Consider the following 17,160-nt stretch of genomic DNA (forward strand, 5'->3'; position numbering starts at 1 on the left):
ACTAAATATGCAGGTTTAAAAAAGATATACTTGTTTATTGATTTTATGAAAGGCGTTGATGTTCATGGTTAGATACACATTTGTGCAACGACAGTGCTTTTTTTCACGAATGCGCTTGTTAAATCACCCGTTTGGCGAAGTAGGCTGTGATTCAAAGATAAATTAACAGGCACCGCATCGATTATATGCAACGCAGGACAAGCTAGATAAACTAGTAATATCAACAATCATGTGTAGTTAACTAGTGATTATGTTAAGATTGATTGTTTTTTTATAAGATACGTTTAATGCTGCCACGCAGTCTCCTCGTGGAGTGCAATGTAATCGGGCCATGATCGGTGTCCAAAAATGCAGATTACCGACTGCTATGAAAACTTGAAATCAGCCCTAATTAATCTGCCATTCTGATTAAATCGGTCTAGTTTGAATGCTAAGCTAGCTGCTTGTTTGTCTGTGCTCAGTGTGTGGCCTATAAAGACTTTGTTTGGGTTGCATACTTGCATTTATTTACGTCAACACATGGGTTAGGAGAGATGCTGGGGGGTCTGGAATGTCTGCTGTGATGTAGGGATACATGGAGGGAGTGGGAGGAAGACAAGTAAAGTGGCGAGATGAAGGGAACAGATGGGGGAGGAGTTTCATTGGTCGTCGCTAGGCCTAAATCCCAGGAGTCATCAAATCAAAGTGTATTTGTCACGTGCGCCGAATACAACCGGTGTAGACCTTAGTGAAATGCTTACTTACAGGCTCTAACCAATAGTGCAAAAAAAGTTTTAGGTGAACAATAGGTAAGTAAAAAAAAATAAAACAACAGTAAAAAGACAGGCTATATACAGTAGCGAGGCTATAAAAGTAGCGAGGCTACATACCGACACCGGTTAGTCAGGCTGATTGAGGGAGTATGTACATGTAGATATGGTTAAAGTGACTATGCATATATGATGAACAGAGATTAGCAGTAGCGTAAAAGAGGGGTTGGCGGGTGGTGGGTGGGACACAATGCAGATAGCCCGGATAGCCACTGTGCGGGAGCACTGGTTGGTCGGCCCAGTTGAGGTAGTATGTACATGAATGTATAGTTAAAATGACTATACATATATGATAAACAGAGAGTAGCAGCAGCGTAAAAGAGGGGTTGGGGGGGGCACACAATGCAGATAGTCCAGGTAGCCATTTGATTACCTATTCAGGAGTCTTATGGCTTGGGGGTAAAAACTGTTGAGAAGCTTTTTTGTCCTAGAATTGCCACTCCAGTACCGCTTGCCATGCGGTAGTAGAGAGAACAGTCTATGACTGGGGTGGCTGGGGTCTTTGACAATTTTTAGGGCTTTCCTCTGACACTGCCTGGTGTAGAGGTCCTGGATGGCAGGCAGTTTAGCCCCAGTGATGAACTGAGCCGTTCGCACTACCCTCTGTAGTGCCTTGCGGTAGGAGGCCGAGCAATTGCCGTACCAGGCAGTGATGCAACCGGTCAGGATGCTCTCGATGTTGTAGAACCTTTTGAGGATCTCAGGACCCATGCCACATCTTTTTAGTTTCCTGGGGGGGAATAGGCTTTGCCGTGACCTCTTCATGACTGTCTTGGTGTGTTTGGACCATTCTAGTTTGTTGTTGATGTGGACACCAAGGAACTTGAATAACCCAAATAGGGATTGGGGGGGGGTAGTAAACGCTCTTAGAGGACCAGCCCTCAGGGAGATGGTCATGGGAAGAGGGGGGTATTAGTGCCATGCCATGCCATCTGGGCACAGTAGGATTGTCTGTCTCTGGATCATGTGTTCCAACTGCCACTGTATTCTCTCTATAGTGCACTACTTTTGACTAGGGCTCTGTTCAAAAGTAGTGCACTGTGTCGGGAATAGGATGCCCTTTGGGACGTTACCTGTGTGTCATTGGAGCACTGTTATTATCTCTAACTCTGTTTGGGACTGGGAGATGATCATGTTGCCAGTTTCAGTGGGGGAGGGAACGGATGGGGATTGGCTGAGAGGCTCTGCTGTTCATGCATAAACACATATACAGTATGAATCTATAAACAGCAGTACCTCTGAGAAACCTGGATAGGTGACTTTCCCAAAGTGCCCAGGTTTTCCAGGAATTCTGGTTGGAGTATTCTAGAATTCCTGCTTGTTGCCTCCTGATTCAGGGAATTTTCCAACCAGAATTTTGCAGCCCTAAACCTGGACAACCTTCACAAAGTGCAATGAGTCATAAATGCATACTAGATAGTATTTCGTATCATTTTATTAGTCATTGCTCTTTTTAAAAGTCCAGGTTTATCTTCCGTGCGACTGAAAAGCTATTTGCTTTACTACTTGTGTGAGAGAGTGAGTGAGTGACGTAAACAGTAGCCTGCATGTCTAATGCCAACATCCTGTTTTGTCTCCTTAGAGGCCGTTGATGGACCAGCCTGGTGAAGAGGCGGGGTTAGAATGGGACAGAGCACCTCGGAACAAGAGGGCCAAGAACATGCAAATGTCTCTCTGGACGTAAGAACACACACACACACACACACACACACACAAAATCCTGTCCTCTACCACTTACTCTAGCCCCATTGACCTCACCAACTACTACAGTGAGTGAGTGAGTGAGTGAGTGAGTGAGTGAGTGAGTGAGTGAGTGAGTGAGTGAGAACCTAGTCTGTTGCCCAACTGTATGAATTCAACCGAAATGTCTTCTGCAGTATGTACAGTATCCACCATCTGTCAGACCATAACCAACTTCTCATCAATAACTGCAGCTAAGTCCTTTCTTTTGTCTCTTCTCCTGATCAATAAGCACTGTCCGCCCTCCAGCTCAGTCACTGATTGGCTGAGAGCCAGAGTACTAAAAGCCCATTGGCCTTGCCCCATAGTTATACACTATCTGATTGGTTATGTGACCAGTGGTCAACTCAACCATCCCCTTCTCTCTCACACACACTTTCTATTGCAGCAAAACTGTAAATAAGCTTATCTCTGAGCTAGGATCTCCACTCCTTCAGTGAGTCATATAGGGCCTAGTCTTAATCAGTGAAGGAATTAGAACAGGGAAGGTCCTTTTGGCAGGACATCACTCAAGTTCTACGATATCCTCCTGGAGAGAAGTGTCCTATTGATTTAGAGTTAGAGACCTGTCATTTCTCTGCTTTGGTCCCCAACTGTGTGGGTGTGTATGGCATAGGAGTTAGACATCTCTCTTGGCTCTCTCACTTGTTACCACTCACTCACTCACTCACTCACTCACTCACTCACTCACTCACTCATTCACTCAGCTGTGTACAGTATAGTCAGATGATCACAGCCAAAGTCTGGTGCAGCAGAGTAAAGCAGCAGACAGTCACTGTTCCCATTGTTGGTCTCTGAGCCAGGCTGACATGGGCGCACGGCAACTCAATCCATATTGAGAGAAGGCAAATAGGCTTACTGTATAATAAGTCATCCTCATCATCATTAAAAGTATTGTTAGTGAGTTGTGTTGTCCCATATCTTTATATGGAGCTTTTTGAGTTAAGCTGGGTAAGAAGGGACTGAGAGAAGGAGGGGGGGACAAAGGAAAGAGCAAGTGGGGTGGGGTGCTGACCTAAGAGGGTGTTGATAAATAGTTAGGCCAAACTCAACACATTGGGTGACTGGATGTGTTTAAGATTCCCCCCCCCCCCTGATTCCTGATTCAACCCAGATGAAACTATTTTACGTCATCATTCCCCCTTCTCTGACGTTCTTTTCCCCGGGCATGGCAAATCCCAAGCCCTGAATTCCTTTATACGTCAGTTACTTAACTCAGTAACGGAGCTTTCCCAGCTCTGGAAAAAGCTCCCTGTCTACAGTACATAGTCTATAGGCTATTTTATACGGTTGTTCACTTCTCTTTTTTTGTCTACCAACAGGAAGGGTTTAATAACATCAAGGCGTTTGTGGAGGAAGAGCTACAGACTAGCATGGTTAGTTCGTATGTTGTAGTCTGGTGTGCAGTGTTTCATTCCATGAAGCCGTTGTAATTATGCTCTAATCAACTGCTGCACACCTCTCTCTTTGTCTCTCCACATCTCCCTCTGTCTGTCTCTCTACATCTCTGTCCATCTCTGTCTCTGTCCATGTCGCTCTTTGTCCATGTCTCTGTGTGTGTGTGTGTGTCTTTCTCTCTCTCTCTCTCTCTCTCTAGATGATAGGGATGGTGATTGGTGCGGGCATCGCCATAATCCTCATCGCCATCCTCATCTTCTTCATGCTGCGGAGGATCCAGCTCAGAAGTACGTGTCACATTCTCTCTCCAATGCATTTTCTTCGATAACTATAAAATGAAATAAATGCTAGCTTCAGTTACACTAGCGATTGCCCTTCACTTACACCTAAGAGCTTTCTAGCGCTGTCCCCGAACCACCAAAAAATTGTCAGACTGAGTGTAAAAGTATGTGGACACCCCTTCAAATTAGTATATTCAGCTATTTCAGCAACACCGTTGCTGACAGGTGTATAAAATCCAGCACACATCCATGTATTGTCCATAGATAAGCATTGGCAGTAGAATGTCCTGTACGGAAGAGCTCTGACTTTCAATGTGGCACTACCATTGGATGCCACCTTTCCAACAAGTCAGTTAATCAAATGTGTACCCTGTTAGAGCTGCAGCGGTCAACTGTAAGTGCTGTTATTGTAAAGTGGAAATGTGTAGGAGCAACAACAGCTCAGCCGCAAAGTGGTAGGCCACACAAGCTCACAGAACGGGACCGCCGAGTGTTGTTGCGCGTAAAAATCTTTTGTCCTCGGTTGCAACACTCACTACCGAGTTCCAAACTACCTCTGGAAGCAACATCAGCACAAGAACTGCTCATCGGGAGCTTCATGAAATGGGTTTCCATGGCCAAGCAGCCGCACACAAACCTAAGATCACCATGCGCAATGCTAACACGGAACCCAAACCGGCTGCACGTGTGCGCCACTGCGCATTAATGTATTTTGTCCCCCCACACCAAACTTGATGACGACACGCAGGTTAAAATATCAAAACAAACTCTGAACCAATTACATTAATTTGGGGACCGGTCGAAACGCATTGAACATTTATGTCAATTTAGCTAGCTAGCTTGCACTTGCTAGCTAATTTGACCTATTTAGCTAGCTTGCTGTTGCTAGCTAATTTGTCCTGGGAAATAAACATTGAGTTGTTATTTTACCTGAAATGCACAAGGTCCTGCTCCGACAATTAAGCCACACATAAAACGGTCAACCAAATAGATTCTAGTCATCTCTCCTCCTAGGCTTTTTCATCTCTTGACTTTATATTGGCAACTTTCATAAATTAGGTGCATTACCGCCACTGACCTCGTTGGTCTTTAAGTAACCCACGTGGGTATAACCAATGAGGAGATGGCATGTGGGTACCTGCTTCTATAAACCAATGAGGAGATGGGAGAGGCAGGACTTGCACCGCGAGCTGCCTCACAAATAGAATTGACTTCTATTTTAGCCCATGGCAACACAGATGCTCGTTGGCGCACAATAATTGAATAATATAGATTTCAAAATTTATTTAGCAACGCTTGGGCACGCGACTTGAGCGGTGTAGTCAGCCTGTAAGCGTCGGCTGGAGGGGTGTAAAGGTTGCCGCTATTGGAGCAGTGGAAACGTGTTCTCTGGAGTGATATATCACACTTCACCATCTGGCAGTCCGACGGACTAATCTGTTTGGCAGATGCCAGGTGTGGAAGAACTTGACTGGCCTGCTCAGAGCCCTGACATCAACCCCATCAAACACCTTTGGGATGCATTGGAACCCCCGACTGCGAGCCAGGCCCAACATCAGTGCACAACCTCTCTAATTCTCTTATGGCTGAATGGAAGGAAGATCCGGCAGCAATGTTCCAACATCTAGTGTAAAATCTTCCCAGAAGAGTGCAGCAAAGGGAGGACCAACTCCATATTAATGGCCATGATTTTGAAATGAGATGTTCGACGAGCAGGTGTCCACATACTTTTTGTCATGTAGTGTATAGACACCCTATGTGTTTAATAAAATCATCTGTGTACTAAGCTTGTCTGATGCTTTAAGCACGCTGTTTGATTTAAATAATTAAGACAAATGGCTCAAGAGGAAGCCAGAGGTCAAGATAGCCTAAATCTTTTCATGACCCTCCCGCTCACCTTCGCAGATTCTGCCGTTAAACTCCTGAAGTTGCCGTTAATAGGCAACACCAGGGGTCGGCAACCTTTTTGATTTGGAGTACCAATTTATCTTACCAAGTCTACCGATCTGCGTGCCAGTTCTGATTTTCATATGCACGTTTTCATGACAGTTTCATTTAATTTCTAATAGTCTTTGTATCTCAAAATCATTGTCATGTGGTTAATTTAAATTCTATCTAAATGAAAATGATACAAATCTAAAAGTAACTTCTATTGCCAACTATGTACAAGTTGCCTACATAAAGCCAATAAATAAAAACATTGCATCCAGCAGATATAAAATATCCTGATTTTAAATATAAGTATCCTATCAATTACATTGGCAATGCAAGGCCTGTCTGCAACGAACTTGAAACATTGTATCAACTGGGTCCAGCCTGAAGCTCCTGCTAGCAAACTTGTAACATTGTATCAAATATTCTGGGCCCTCAGTTTCCTGCTCCAGTGATCTCGAGACAGACACAGCTGTAGGCTATTTGTGCAAAGGATAAGAAGTAATCCAGGTATTTTATGACATTTCCACTCGATCAGAGCATTAGATGTTTCCCTTTCCAAATGCATTGACAAACTATTGTCATTCTAAATGGATTCTAAAACCAGACTTTGTTAACGTTCTGTTTGAGGTGAAGAAAAGCATTTCTTCTAGAAGCTTTACAGCTTATTAGTGGTGGTGAGTTAAGACAATCAGAAATACTATCAGACATCCCCAAACGGGCACATTTTATAGGCCACCATTAGCACGCAGGCCAGGTAGCCTAGGCCTACTTCTATATGCGTAATCAGGTGCACGTCCTTACTTAACATTGACAGGAGTGTTCTAAACAAAAGACAATGGAATGAAATGAACCAAAACTTTTTTTCTCAGAAGTGTAGCGTAGGCTGTGAGCACTGCGAACAACGTGTCCACTCCAACAATGAGAACAGTAAACGACTGTAGACCTAATAATAAAAATATTACCATAAAATTACCATAACCAAACAAACATTGTAGATTGGTAATTAACGTTAAATGTAGGTTACTACTGGTGATATATGTAATGGGGAATTGATAGACACAATCAAAGGGCAAATAATTCACACAATTAAGTTATGAAACAATGAATTTATACGAAATGGCGGGAGAGGCCATTCTGGAGAGAGACATGCATTTTAGCCACACCCCCTTTCATCTTGGACCGTGGCATACCCACGGCCTCCTCAATGGATTAGTCCACTGAGACAGGCGTCAATCAGATGTGCCATGGATTTTTTTTTTTTTTTATCCATTTGCGACTGCTCGACTAAAACAAAATCTTGGTCGAACAACAGCCTATTGACCAAACAATCGTCCAGTCAACTGCTTGTGAATATATGGTTTTAGCTTGCTATAATGTATCTTAAAATGTTCATACTGGTACTTTATCTTGTTCACATTGCCATACTGTTTGTGTCCGTGCTCTAGTATCTATATGTATGTTTTAACTTCTCACAGACCTGCAAGCCCAGGAGGCCCCCAAGTATCGATTCCGCAAGAGGGACAAGGTCATGTTCTATGGGCGAAAGATCATGCGCAAGGTTAGTGGCTGTGCTGGGATGCGTTTTGGGGATTCTAGCAAAGTAAAATGGTACCCTTTTGTTCGACAATGTGTCTTTTTGTCCTAGTTGACCTTTGACCTTTGGCTCTCATAGGTGTCCCAGTCCACTTCTTCCCTGGTGGGCACAGCCTCCTCCACTCGCCCACGACTCAAAAAGAAGCAGAAAATGCTCAACATTGCCAAAAAGTGTGTGAACACGGTTTACCCTGTCTACTCTACTCTAATTCATGATGCTAACAAACATAGTGACTACAGAGTAGAGAACAATAGTCTCTTATACATTTGTCCTCCCACTCTCTCATCCTGCTCTCCACCCCTCCCTCTCCTCCCTCCAGGATTCTGCGTTTTAAGAAGGAGGTGCCCACCCTGGTAGCTAAGGAGCCTCCTCCCTCAGTGCTGGAGGCCGACCTTACAGAGTTTGACGTGGCCAACTCCCACCTGCCCTCCGAGGTGCTCTACATGCTTAAGAATGTCCGGTATGTAGTGACTTCTCCGAGTTTGTTTGTGTGTGTAGAGTGTACTCTGTGTGTGTGTTAAGATGTTGTGGAGTTCTTATCTATATGGAGGAGACGTGTGTGTTCAAGTATCAAACCACCATGTATCATGGGTAAATTGTGACTGATTGATCTTCAAATAATATTGAGTTGTTATTAATGATGCAGGGTGATACGTAGGTCAGTCAATCACTTTTTTGTGTGTGTAGTAATCTCTCCATCTCCATCTCTCTGCAGTGTGCTGGGCCACTTTGAGAAGCCTCTGTTCCTGGAGCTGTGTAAACACATGGTGTTCCTGCAGTTTCAACAGGGAGAGTACGTCTTCAGACCGGGCCAGCCTGACAGCAGCATCTACGTGGTGCAGGACGGAAAACTAGAACTGTGCCTTACTGGAATGGTGAGAGAGGGAGAGTGTGTGTCTGTGCACCTGTGTGTGTTTATCATGAACACAAATGGCCAGACATTTACATTTTAGTTTTGTTGTTGTTGCGTTCTGTACAATTGAGCCTCCGTCCGTGCTAACGAGTTAACAGGTACTCTCATAAGGGGCTTACAGTTCTCTAACAATTAACTCTCTTGTAGGTCATTAAATAATGATTACCACCTATTTAGTTTTTGACTCAGATTATCCCAATATGAAGGAAAAGGATCAAATGGAATGATCTCTGAATTTAGAAAGTTGTGGCCACGATGAACTTGCATTTGGGCAATGATTGGAATAACTTAACATGAACAGAATGTTTTCACGATAACTGTCAATTGTACTGTTTGCCTGTGTTATTTTGTGCTTTGTTTTTAACTCAGAAATGTATGTGCCTTTTTGTCCATGTTCATTTGTTATGAAGTACTCTGTTTTACCCCTGTGTGTTTGTAGGACGGCAAGGACGGTGTGGTGAAGGAGGTGTACCCCGGAGACAGTGTCCACAGCCTCCTCAGCATCCTGGACGTCATCACCGTAAGACGCGCCCACTTCCTGTCCCGCATTGCACACTCCCTAAACCACCATGCCAGGTGTCGTTTCTTGTTTGAGTCACCCCTTTGTCTGTCCCTGTCACGTTTCAGTCAGAACTTTGAACTTAGTCAAGGAACAAGTCAGGGAAGTCGAGCGTTGAATCGTAGCCGCTAAAGTTGAATCGTATCAAAGTCATGATGATTCTGCAATTTAATGTTATATCGTGAAGCACTATGATATGACAAGTGTGGCTTATGTGCGCTTTTACTCTTGGTGGGAAGTATACAGTGAACTATTAAACACATGACCCTTTTAGAGTCAAGAGGATTTGGTAGCTAGCATCTAACTCCTATATTTAGAATTGGGGAAAAGTACCTGACACAAACATCCTGGAACCCTTGCTTTACGGCTGACAAAGGGAAGTGGAAGACGTCTCTAAAGCAATGCTTTCTGCTGGTGGGTTCTGCTAGTTCCCTCTTATTGGCTTGTGACTATAAACATTTAGCTGAGTAGTTCAGTTCTTTGTTAGTGCGTGGGTCACAGGGACATTTAAAAAAAAAAAAAAAGCTTCACCCAAGTCACTGCAATGGCCGGGGTAGGCCGTCAGTGTAAAATAAGCATTTGTTCTTAACTGACTTAAATAAATAGGACCGCGTTGAAAGGGCCTTGTGTTTGTTTCAGGTACACCTAGCTAGCATGTGAGAACCACTCTCAACACAAACTTCCCCTCCCTTTACTGCTGAAAATAGGAACTTGTAAAATGTCTCAAGTCTCCAAAATGTCTGTAAAGTCACTAATATTGAGTTAGTACAGTATATTCTGAGAGTGTGTGTGTGTGTGAACCTTATCACTGTGTGTGTGTGTTTCAGGGACACCAGAAGCCGTACAGGACGGTGTCGGCGCGGGCGGCTGAGGTGTCCACCGTACTGCGTCTACCCGTCGAGGCCTTCCTCTCCATCTTCGAGAAGTACCCTGAGAGCTTGGTGCGGGTGGTCCAGGTAAGCTGCAGTGTGTGTGTGTGTGTGTTTGTCACCAGGCTTGGACGTGTGTTTTTTCTCTTGATGTTCATGTGACCTTTTCCTCCCTCGGTCTTCTCATGCAGATCATCATGGTTCGTCTCCAAAGAGTAACCGTTCTGGCGCTGCACAACTACCTAGGGCTCACCAACGAGCTCTTTAGCCACGTGAGTCAAGCGCCCCACACACACACACACGGCGCCACAATTCATCATACCACCCAGATCCTCAAACATACACGCACCCACACATGGACATTCTGTTTGTCACTTTTCAATGCTGACCTGGTAATTATAACATTGCTAATTCAGCCTGTCTTCATTGACCCTAACTTCCTCTCTCTCTTTCTCCCATGCCCCTGTCCTCCCCTTCCTAAAGGAGATGCAGCTCTTGCGCCTGCTGCCCCTGTCCCCCCACCCCGTGCCCCGCACCAGCCCCCAGCGCCACGGCAAGCGTTTCGGGAGCCTGACCGTGCCCGCGGAGGACCGCGAGGCCGCTGTGAAGGACGCACCAGATCCTGGGAAGGATGGAGCCACAGTCCCACCAACCCTCAGCAGGACCATCTCCATGCCTGTAGACATCGCTGGTGACTAACTCTTTCTGTCGGTCTCTCGATCCCTCTCTCTGTCCGTGTGTTAACATCGACATTCTTAGTATGTAACTTCAGCTCTGTGGCTTCAGTCCAGTTTTTACTGCATGTTAGTGACCTGACTTAACATTTTACGTTAGTGTGCTTTATGGTCCTAGTATGTAACTTACCTCTGTTGCTTCTCAGACTGTTGACTGTGGCGTTTACACGTGTTTATGTTAACATGATTTCTGTGGTGTGTGTGTGTGGTGTCTACACACAGGCATGCAGAAGAATCTGCGGTCTGATTTCGATATGGCCTACGAGAGGGGACGGATCTCAGTTTCTGCTGAGGACGGCAACACACCACCCACCTATTCACGGGTCAGTATATACGCGTGTTCACACACACAACGTTGGATATTAGTGACATCTCAGAATATGCATTTACATTTGAAATAAAATCCAAACAGACATTTTTTTAGTAATTCAACAGTTTATCTATTCACTAACAGTCATCCTAGTGCACTAAAATACACATTTGCACTTCAAAGTAGACCACTAACTCTTATCTTTGTACATCATAGATCTGCACTTCAAAGTAGACCAGGCACTGTGTACTGTAATTGACATTCATGTCCCTCCATGTTTTCTGTTTCTTTCCCAGGACCAGCGGGAGAGGAGGGTGACCGTAGACGAGGTGCCGTCGGGGGTGTACCTGTACCCCGAGGAGGAGGGGGGTCCGGACAACCAGTTCTCACCAGGACCAGGACCCGTCCCTGGTCGCCCCAGCCCTGCCCTGTTCGAGGAGGCCCTGAAGGAGCTCCTCAAACTCATGAGGATAGAGGTTAGTACTAACTACTGCTTAGTAACCTTAGTACATGGTCAGTCGATGGTTGCTATCTATGTAACCATGACTCTAGTAACAATGTAATCATGTGGCATTTACCTGATTATTGTGTTAAAAAAAACTATCACCAAGTTACTTTGGCCTTTGGGCTAATGTACCATGTCTAGACAAGATATTTTGAAATGCAAAGCCCAAAGTGTTCTTATTGGACAAGTAGTACCTCCCCTTTTCAAAACATGTCTCCTTACTGGACATCAACCAGCACTTTCTCCCTCTGACTCCTTTTATCTAAGCTTCTTACAGATCCATTTCACAATCTACTGTTATGGTTGGAACCGAGCATCTGAAATGTACGATATCGAAAGTTCTGTCTCCGTCCGTATATTTGCCAACCCTCTTGATTTGCAGCCCAGGAGAGCAAAAGGGGAATCCAGACGTTGTTTCACCACCAAGAGCGTTTCCTCATTCCCTCCCTCTATCGCTGTCTCACTCTTTCTTTCTTTCTCTCGTTCTGTTCTTTTTCCTTCTTCTGCCAGGACCCCGCTCTGCTGAATGGGAGAGTGACTCTGCACCACGCCAAGGCAGGAACTGTGCTGGCTAGACAAGGAGACCAGGTACTTTTCTGAGGCTTGGAGAGATGTCCTTTCCTCTGTTTGAATGCAAGTTGACGTTTGTCATGAATCTTGTCATGGAGGCAGAACTGAGCGATTTCCCCTAGATGGGCCAGCTGCAAAGTCTAAATTGTCTACATCGTCATGACAATACATGCCAACCTGACTGTTTAATACCCCAATTTTACGAGGGAGAAGTCTTCAAAACATTATAGATTTTTGATATTACAGATTCCTATCATCCCTTAATGTTTTCCTTGACATCTTTCCCCTCCAAATCCCTCTCTTTCCCATACACTTTATTCTCCCCTCCCCAGCTCCTTACCCCCTCCTCTACTCGCCTTTCTTCAACCCCTCTAAACACACAAAAACAAAACATGAGACCTGAAATCTGAACTCCCTCTTCTCCTCTCAGGATGTGAGTCTCCACTTCGTCCTGTCCGGCTGTCTCCACGTGTACCAGCGGATGATCGACAAGCAGGATGCGGTGTGCCTGTTTGTCACCCAGCCGGGTGAGATGGTGGGCCAGCTGGCCGTGTTGACTGGAGAGCCCCTCATCTTCACCATCAAGGCCAACAGAGACTGCACCTTCCTCAAGATCTCCAAGTCTGACTTCTATGAGTGGGTGTCTAGTAGAGACCAGACTAGAGAGAGACTAAAGCGGGGGGGGGGGGGGGGGGGGGGGGGTGGGGGGGGGGGGGCTGCAGGCACTTCCTGTTTTTGATTTAACCGACCTGGAAGACCAGCTGTGTTGAATTTAGTGCTGAACTGATCAATTAGCTCAGTTGGTGTGGTGCCTAGTTGGAACAACATCCTGCTGTACCCGTGGCACTCCAGGAACAGGGTTTCCTATCCCTGGGCTAAACCCTTCTGTGTGAAAGGGGTATCGTTCACAGTCTGGGCATTAAGCTGGACCATTTAGTTTAAGCCTAACTCTGGTTTAGAAGTAGAGGAATGCAGGATGTTGGATGATTACATGAAATTGAAATATACCCGTAGTCACTGACTGTTGACTATTACACCATCTGTTACAAGTAGGTTGGCTTCAGTTCCAGACATGCATTTCTCGTTTTATGTCACAACTGTCTCACTGTTGATAAGATGCTGGTTATTACTGTCTATCTGGTCATGGTAGAAAAGACGGAAGTGGTTCGAAAGTGGCAAACACTTCTAACCCTAGCTTTGTTTATCAGTTCCTGTGATATTTAAGCATAGTGACTGTCTCTCCCCGGAGATACTGCCTGTGTGTTTTTCCTGATCTGGTGTGCTCTGTGCTGCCCCCTGTCTTTAGGATCATGAGGGAACAGCCCAGTGTGGTTCTGAGTGCAGCCCACACTGTAGCCATCCGCATGTCCCCCTTCGTCAGACAGATGGACTTCGCCATAGACTGGATGGCTGTGGAGGCCGGCAGAGCCCTCTATAGGTATCTGGACAAATCTTCTCTTATGGCAGTATTTTTTAATTTGACCAGAAAATCTGTATTGGTGTGTTTGTTCTTATTACAAGCAGGCAAACTTTTTCTGACTGACAATATCACCTATCTGAAGGTATTTTTCTTTCATACGTTTCAAACTCTAGCCTTGCACAGACACGCTCAAATGTACACTGTCCTGAAACCAAACCACTCTTTTTTTGGTTTGGGGGGGGTCTGATGATAACTGAACTGACTGTTCTCCACCTCTCCTCTCCTCGTATCTCCAGGCAGGATGACCAGTCGGACTGCACCTACATAGTTCTGAACGGACGTCTGCGTTCTGTTATACGTAAAGCTAACGGGAAGAAGGAGCTGGTAGGAGAGTACGGTCGAGGAGACCTCATAGGAGTGGTGAGACTTTGGCCCATTTCTACAGCTCTCATCGTTCTGGTCTTCTATGTAAAGGCAGAATATGTTGTCACTATATTAGTTTATAAAGCTAATATTCAGAATAAAGTCAACCTCATGTATTTATATTAGACCTGTGTGTGTGTATAGTGTATGTTTGGGTTGTATTAGATCATTGGGGACACTATACCTTTTTTAAATCCCATTGTTTTTGGAGCTCTTACGATCTCCTCCTGTTTTCCCCAGGTTGAGGCTCTGACCCGACAGCCCAGAGCCACCACGGTCCACGCGGTCAGAGACACAGAGCTGGTCAAGCTCCCAGAGGGAACGCTCAACAACATCAAGAGGAGGTACCCACAGGTGGTCACCAGGTTGATCCACCTGCTGGGACAGAAGATCCTGGGGAACCTGCAACAGGCCCGAGGACCATTCTCAGGTGTGTGTGTGTGTACACTGTCATGTACTGTATGCATACACACACTTGCCCTCTTTGTCCTCTAGATAAAGCCATTACTCTCTCTCTCTCACCCTGTACTTCTCCAGGTTCTGCCCTCGGCCTGTCCAGTGTAGCGTCCAGCCCTGACGTCACCAACCCGGCCAGTAACCTGTCCACTGTGGCCGTACTGCCCATCTGCGACGAGGTGCCAATCAACGCCTTCAACCTGGAGCTCAGCCACGCCCTCAGTGCCATAGGTACACGCCTCTAGAGACTAGCATAGCAACTGTCAATCAAACCTTACTATGACTTGAACGACTTGTTTCATATTAGTCAACAGTTACATCTGCCTAATGTGAGTAGATTCTGTGGACAATAAAGTTGTTCTATTCTGTTCCTTAACTAAATTGTTACATTGAGCGACCGTGATATTCAATTTTATATACATCAATTGTTCTCTCGGAAATATTAGACACATTTCTATTTGTCCTTGACGTGTAGGACCTACCCTGCTGCTGACCAGTGACATCATCAGAGAGCGACTGGGGGCCTCCGCTCTGGATAGGTCCGTTTTTATCCTCTCTTCTTCCTCTCTCCCTCTGCGGTATCCATACCAGTTGGTTGTTTTTAACTCTCGTTCTCCCCTCGCAACAGTATCCACGAGTACCGTCTGTCTGGCTGGCTGGCCCAGCAGGAGGACATCAACAGGATAGTCCTGTACCAGACAGACAGCAGTATGACTCCCTGGACCCAGCGCTGCATCAGACAGGCTGACTGCATCCTCATCGTGGGCCTGGGGGAACAGGAACCTGCACTGGGACAGGTAGGAGGGGACAGGGTAAAGAGCTGGAGGTTGATTTGGGTGGGGCTCAATGTTTGGAGGATTGGTTGAACTATGAAGCTACTCTACTTACAAGCTGCCTCGTTACATTTATTTGTTCAATTTAAAACTTTCGTTGTGAAATTATACATGAACCTCATATTTAAGCTTATTTGTAGAGATTTTTTTTTAAAACAGTCTAGTTATGACTGCATCTTATCCTCAGTACTGTATCTAACCATGTCTCTCTCTCTCTGTCTCTCTGTCTCTCTCTCTAGTTAGAGCAGATGTTGGAGAACACCGCGGTGAGGGCCCTGAAACAGCTGGTGCTGCTCCATAAAGAGGACGGCTCGGGGCCCTCCAGGACCGTAGAGTGGCTCAACATGAGGAGCTGGTGCTCCGGACACCTCCACCTCCGCTGCCCCCGCCGGGTCTTCTCACGACGCAGCCCCTCGAAACTGGTGCGACTCCCTGGGGAGATGCCATGACTTCTCTTTCTAACTTTCGTTTGTTTTTTGTGTGCTTTTCTCTCATTCGTTTATTCATTCGTTACACACCGACCTTTGCCCACATCTGATTGTGTTCCTCCGTTAGATTGAGGATGAGGACGGTTGTAAAGAGAGCTCTGACGATGTGGTAAGAGAGGAGGCTAGTCTGTTTGCAAGAAAAGGTTTTCTGGATACTTGAATAGCCTGTTGAGCATGTCCTCTTCGTCCAATCTATATCTTTTTTTGTTTTATCCTGCACCGAGTGATGGCTCAAAAGGAAGCCCTTTGCTGTTCTACGAATAACACCAGTTTTGGTTTTCAAGAGAAATAACATAGTGCTTTGGCTACAAAGGCTTTAGGAAACCCAGCCCATGTCGTCTTGGGGAAATGATCCATTGACAAGCTTACCAACCACTTACAGCGCTTCGGTGGATAGCAACTGTCGCTAACCAGGCCCAAGTCTGAATGGTTGGACAAGCTCTCGTCTCAAGCGCATGGAAGCCTACAAATTGCTCAGATTATCATCTGAAATAAACGTGTGTGTGTGTGTGTGTGTGTGTGTGTGCGGGCAGAGGGAGGTGTATGAGAAGGTGTGTGAGAAGACAGCGGACAGACACAGTGATTTCTCTCGGCTGGCCCGGGTACTGACTGGGAACAGCATCGCTCTGGTGCTGGGAGGAGGAGGTGCCAGGTCAGTGGACTCTCTTTTGTAGATGGTCAAGTAGTACATGCTTTACTCCACACTACCGACATCATCAAATGCATGTTTTCAATGACAGTCATGGGACCACAGCTCTTTGCATGAGAAGTCCTGTCTTCTGTTGATCATTATCAAGATTTCTTGTAACATTAATGTCCTTCAGGGTATCTGTAGTCTCGAATTAGTCAGGTTCTTTCGGATCTTTTCAAATTAATGAAAGAAGTGGAAGAAATGCAGTCCTCAAACAGAGTGAGTTTCCTACTCTCTCTGATTGGTTGTTGTCTCTGTCACTCTTGCAGAGGCTGCTCCCACGTGGGAGTGATCAAGGCCATGGAGGAGGCAGGAATTCCCATCGACATCGTGGGAGGGACGTCCATCGGGTCGTTCATCGGGGCGCTGTACGCCGAGGAGAGGAGTGCGGTGCGCACCAAGCAGAGAGCCCGCGAGTGGTCCAAGGTCTGATCCTCCCTCCGCTACACCATCCTCTTGTTCCTATTTGGCACATTCCTTTGTCAGGTGACATGTAGTGTATTAGAGGGGATCAGTTTGAGCACGGCGAGACACAGAATCACTCGTGTTGATTTGTGGATCAGTGTGGATCAGTGATTCTGTGCGGTTCCGACTGAAATGTCGACATCAGACACACTCATTATTAACCTCCT

The 17,160-nt window shown here is 45.7% G+C and overlaps 1 protein-coding gene across 4 annotated transcripts in view; it reads left to right on the forward strand.

Moving 5' to 3' along the window:
* LOC110485795 (patatin-like phospholipase domain-containing protein 6) overlaps positions 1 to 17,160 on the forward strand; it is a 37,619-nt gene that overhangs the window by 4,907 nt on the left and 15,552 nt on the right. For all 4 annotated transcript variants that reach the window (XM_036940440.1, XM_036940442.1, XM_036940441.1 and 1 more), the window contains exons 2-25: positions 2,392 to 2,489; positions 3,872 to 3,925; positions 4,147 to 4,234; positions 7,639 to 7,721; positions 7,836 to 7,927; positions 8,077 to 8,217; positions 8,473 to 8,632; positions 9,110 to 9,190; positions 10,057 to 10,185; positions 10,290 to 10,370; positions 10,582 to 10,789; positions 11,055 to 11,155; positions 11,439 to 11,618; positions 12,158 to 12,235; positions 12,648 to 12,853; positions 13,524 to 13,655; positions 13,934 to 14,057; positions 14,301 to 14,490; positions 14,598 to 14,747; positions 14,992 to 15,055; positions 15,145 to 15,313; positions 15,589 to 15,771; positions 16,371 to 16,489; positions 16,798 to 16,954. In XM_036940440.1, the coding sequence (XP_036796335.1) occupies positions 2,433 to 2,489; positions 3,872 to 3,925; positions 4,147 to 4,234; positions 7,639 to 7,721; positions 7,836 to 7,927; positions 8,077 to 8,217; positions 8,473 to 8,632; positions 9,110 to 9,190; positions 10,057 to 10,185; positions 10,290 to 10,370; positions 10,582 to 10,789; positions 11,055 to 11,155; positions 11,439 to 11,618; positions 12,158 to 12,235; positions 12,648 to 12,853; positions 13,524 to 13,655; positions 13,934 to 14,057; positions 14,301 to 14,490; positions 14,598 to 14,747; positions 14,992 to 15,055; positions 15,145 to 15,313; positions 15,589 to 15,771; positions 16,371 to 16,489; positions 16,798 to 16,954 (3,027 nt within the window). In that variant the 5' untranslated portion in view covers positions 2,392 to 2,432. The remainder of the gene's footprint in view (positions 1 to 2,391; positions 2,490 to 3,871; positions 3,926 to 4,146; positions 4,235 to 7,638; positions 7,722 to 7,835; positions 7,928 to 8,076; positions 8,218 to 8,472; positions 8,633 to 9,109; positions 9,191 to 10,056; positions 10,186 to 10,289; positions 10,371 to 10,581; positions 10,790 to 11,054; positions 11,156 to 11,438; positions 11,619 to 12,157; positions 12,236 to 12,647; positions 12,854 to 13,523; positions 13,656 to 13,933; positions 14,058 to 14,300; positions 14,491 to 14,597; positions 14,748 to 14,991; positions 15,056 to 15,144; positions 15,314 to 15,588; positions 15,772 to 16,370; positions 16,490 to 16,797; positions 16,955 to 17,160) is intronic.

Source organism: Oncorhynchus mykiss, chromosome 13 (assembly GCF_013265735.2).
Source record: "Oncorhynchus mykiss isolate Arlee chromosome 13, USDA_OmykA_1.1, whole genome shotgun sequence".
Taxonomy (NCBI): Eukaryota; Metazoa; Chordata; class Actinopteri; order Salmoniformes; family Salmonidae; genus Oncorhynchus; species Oncorhynchus mykiss.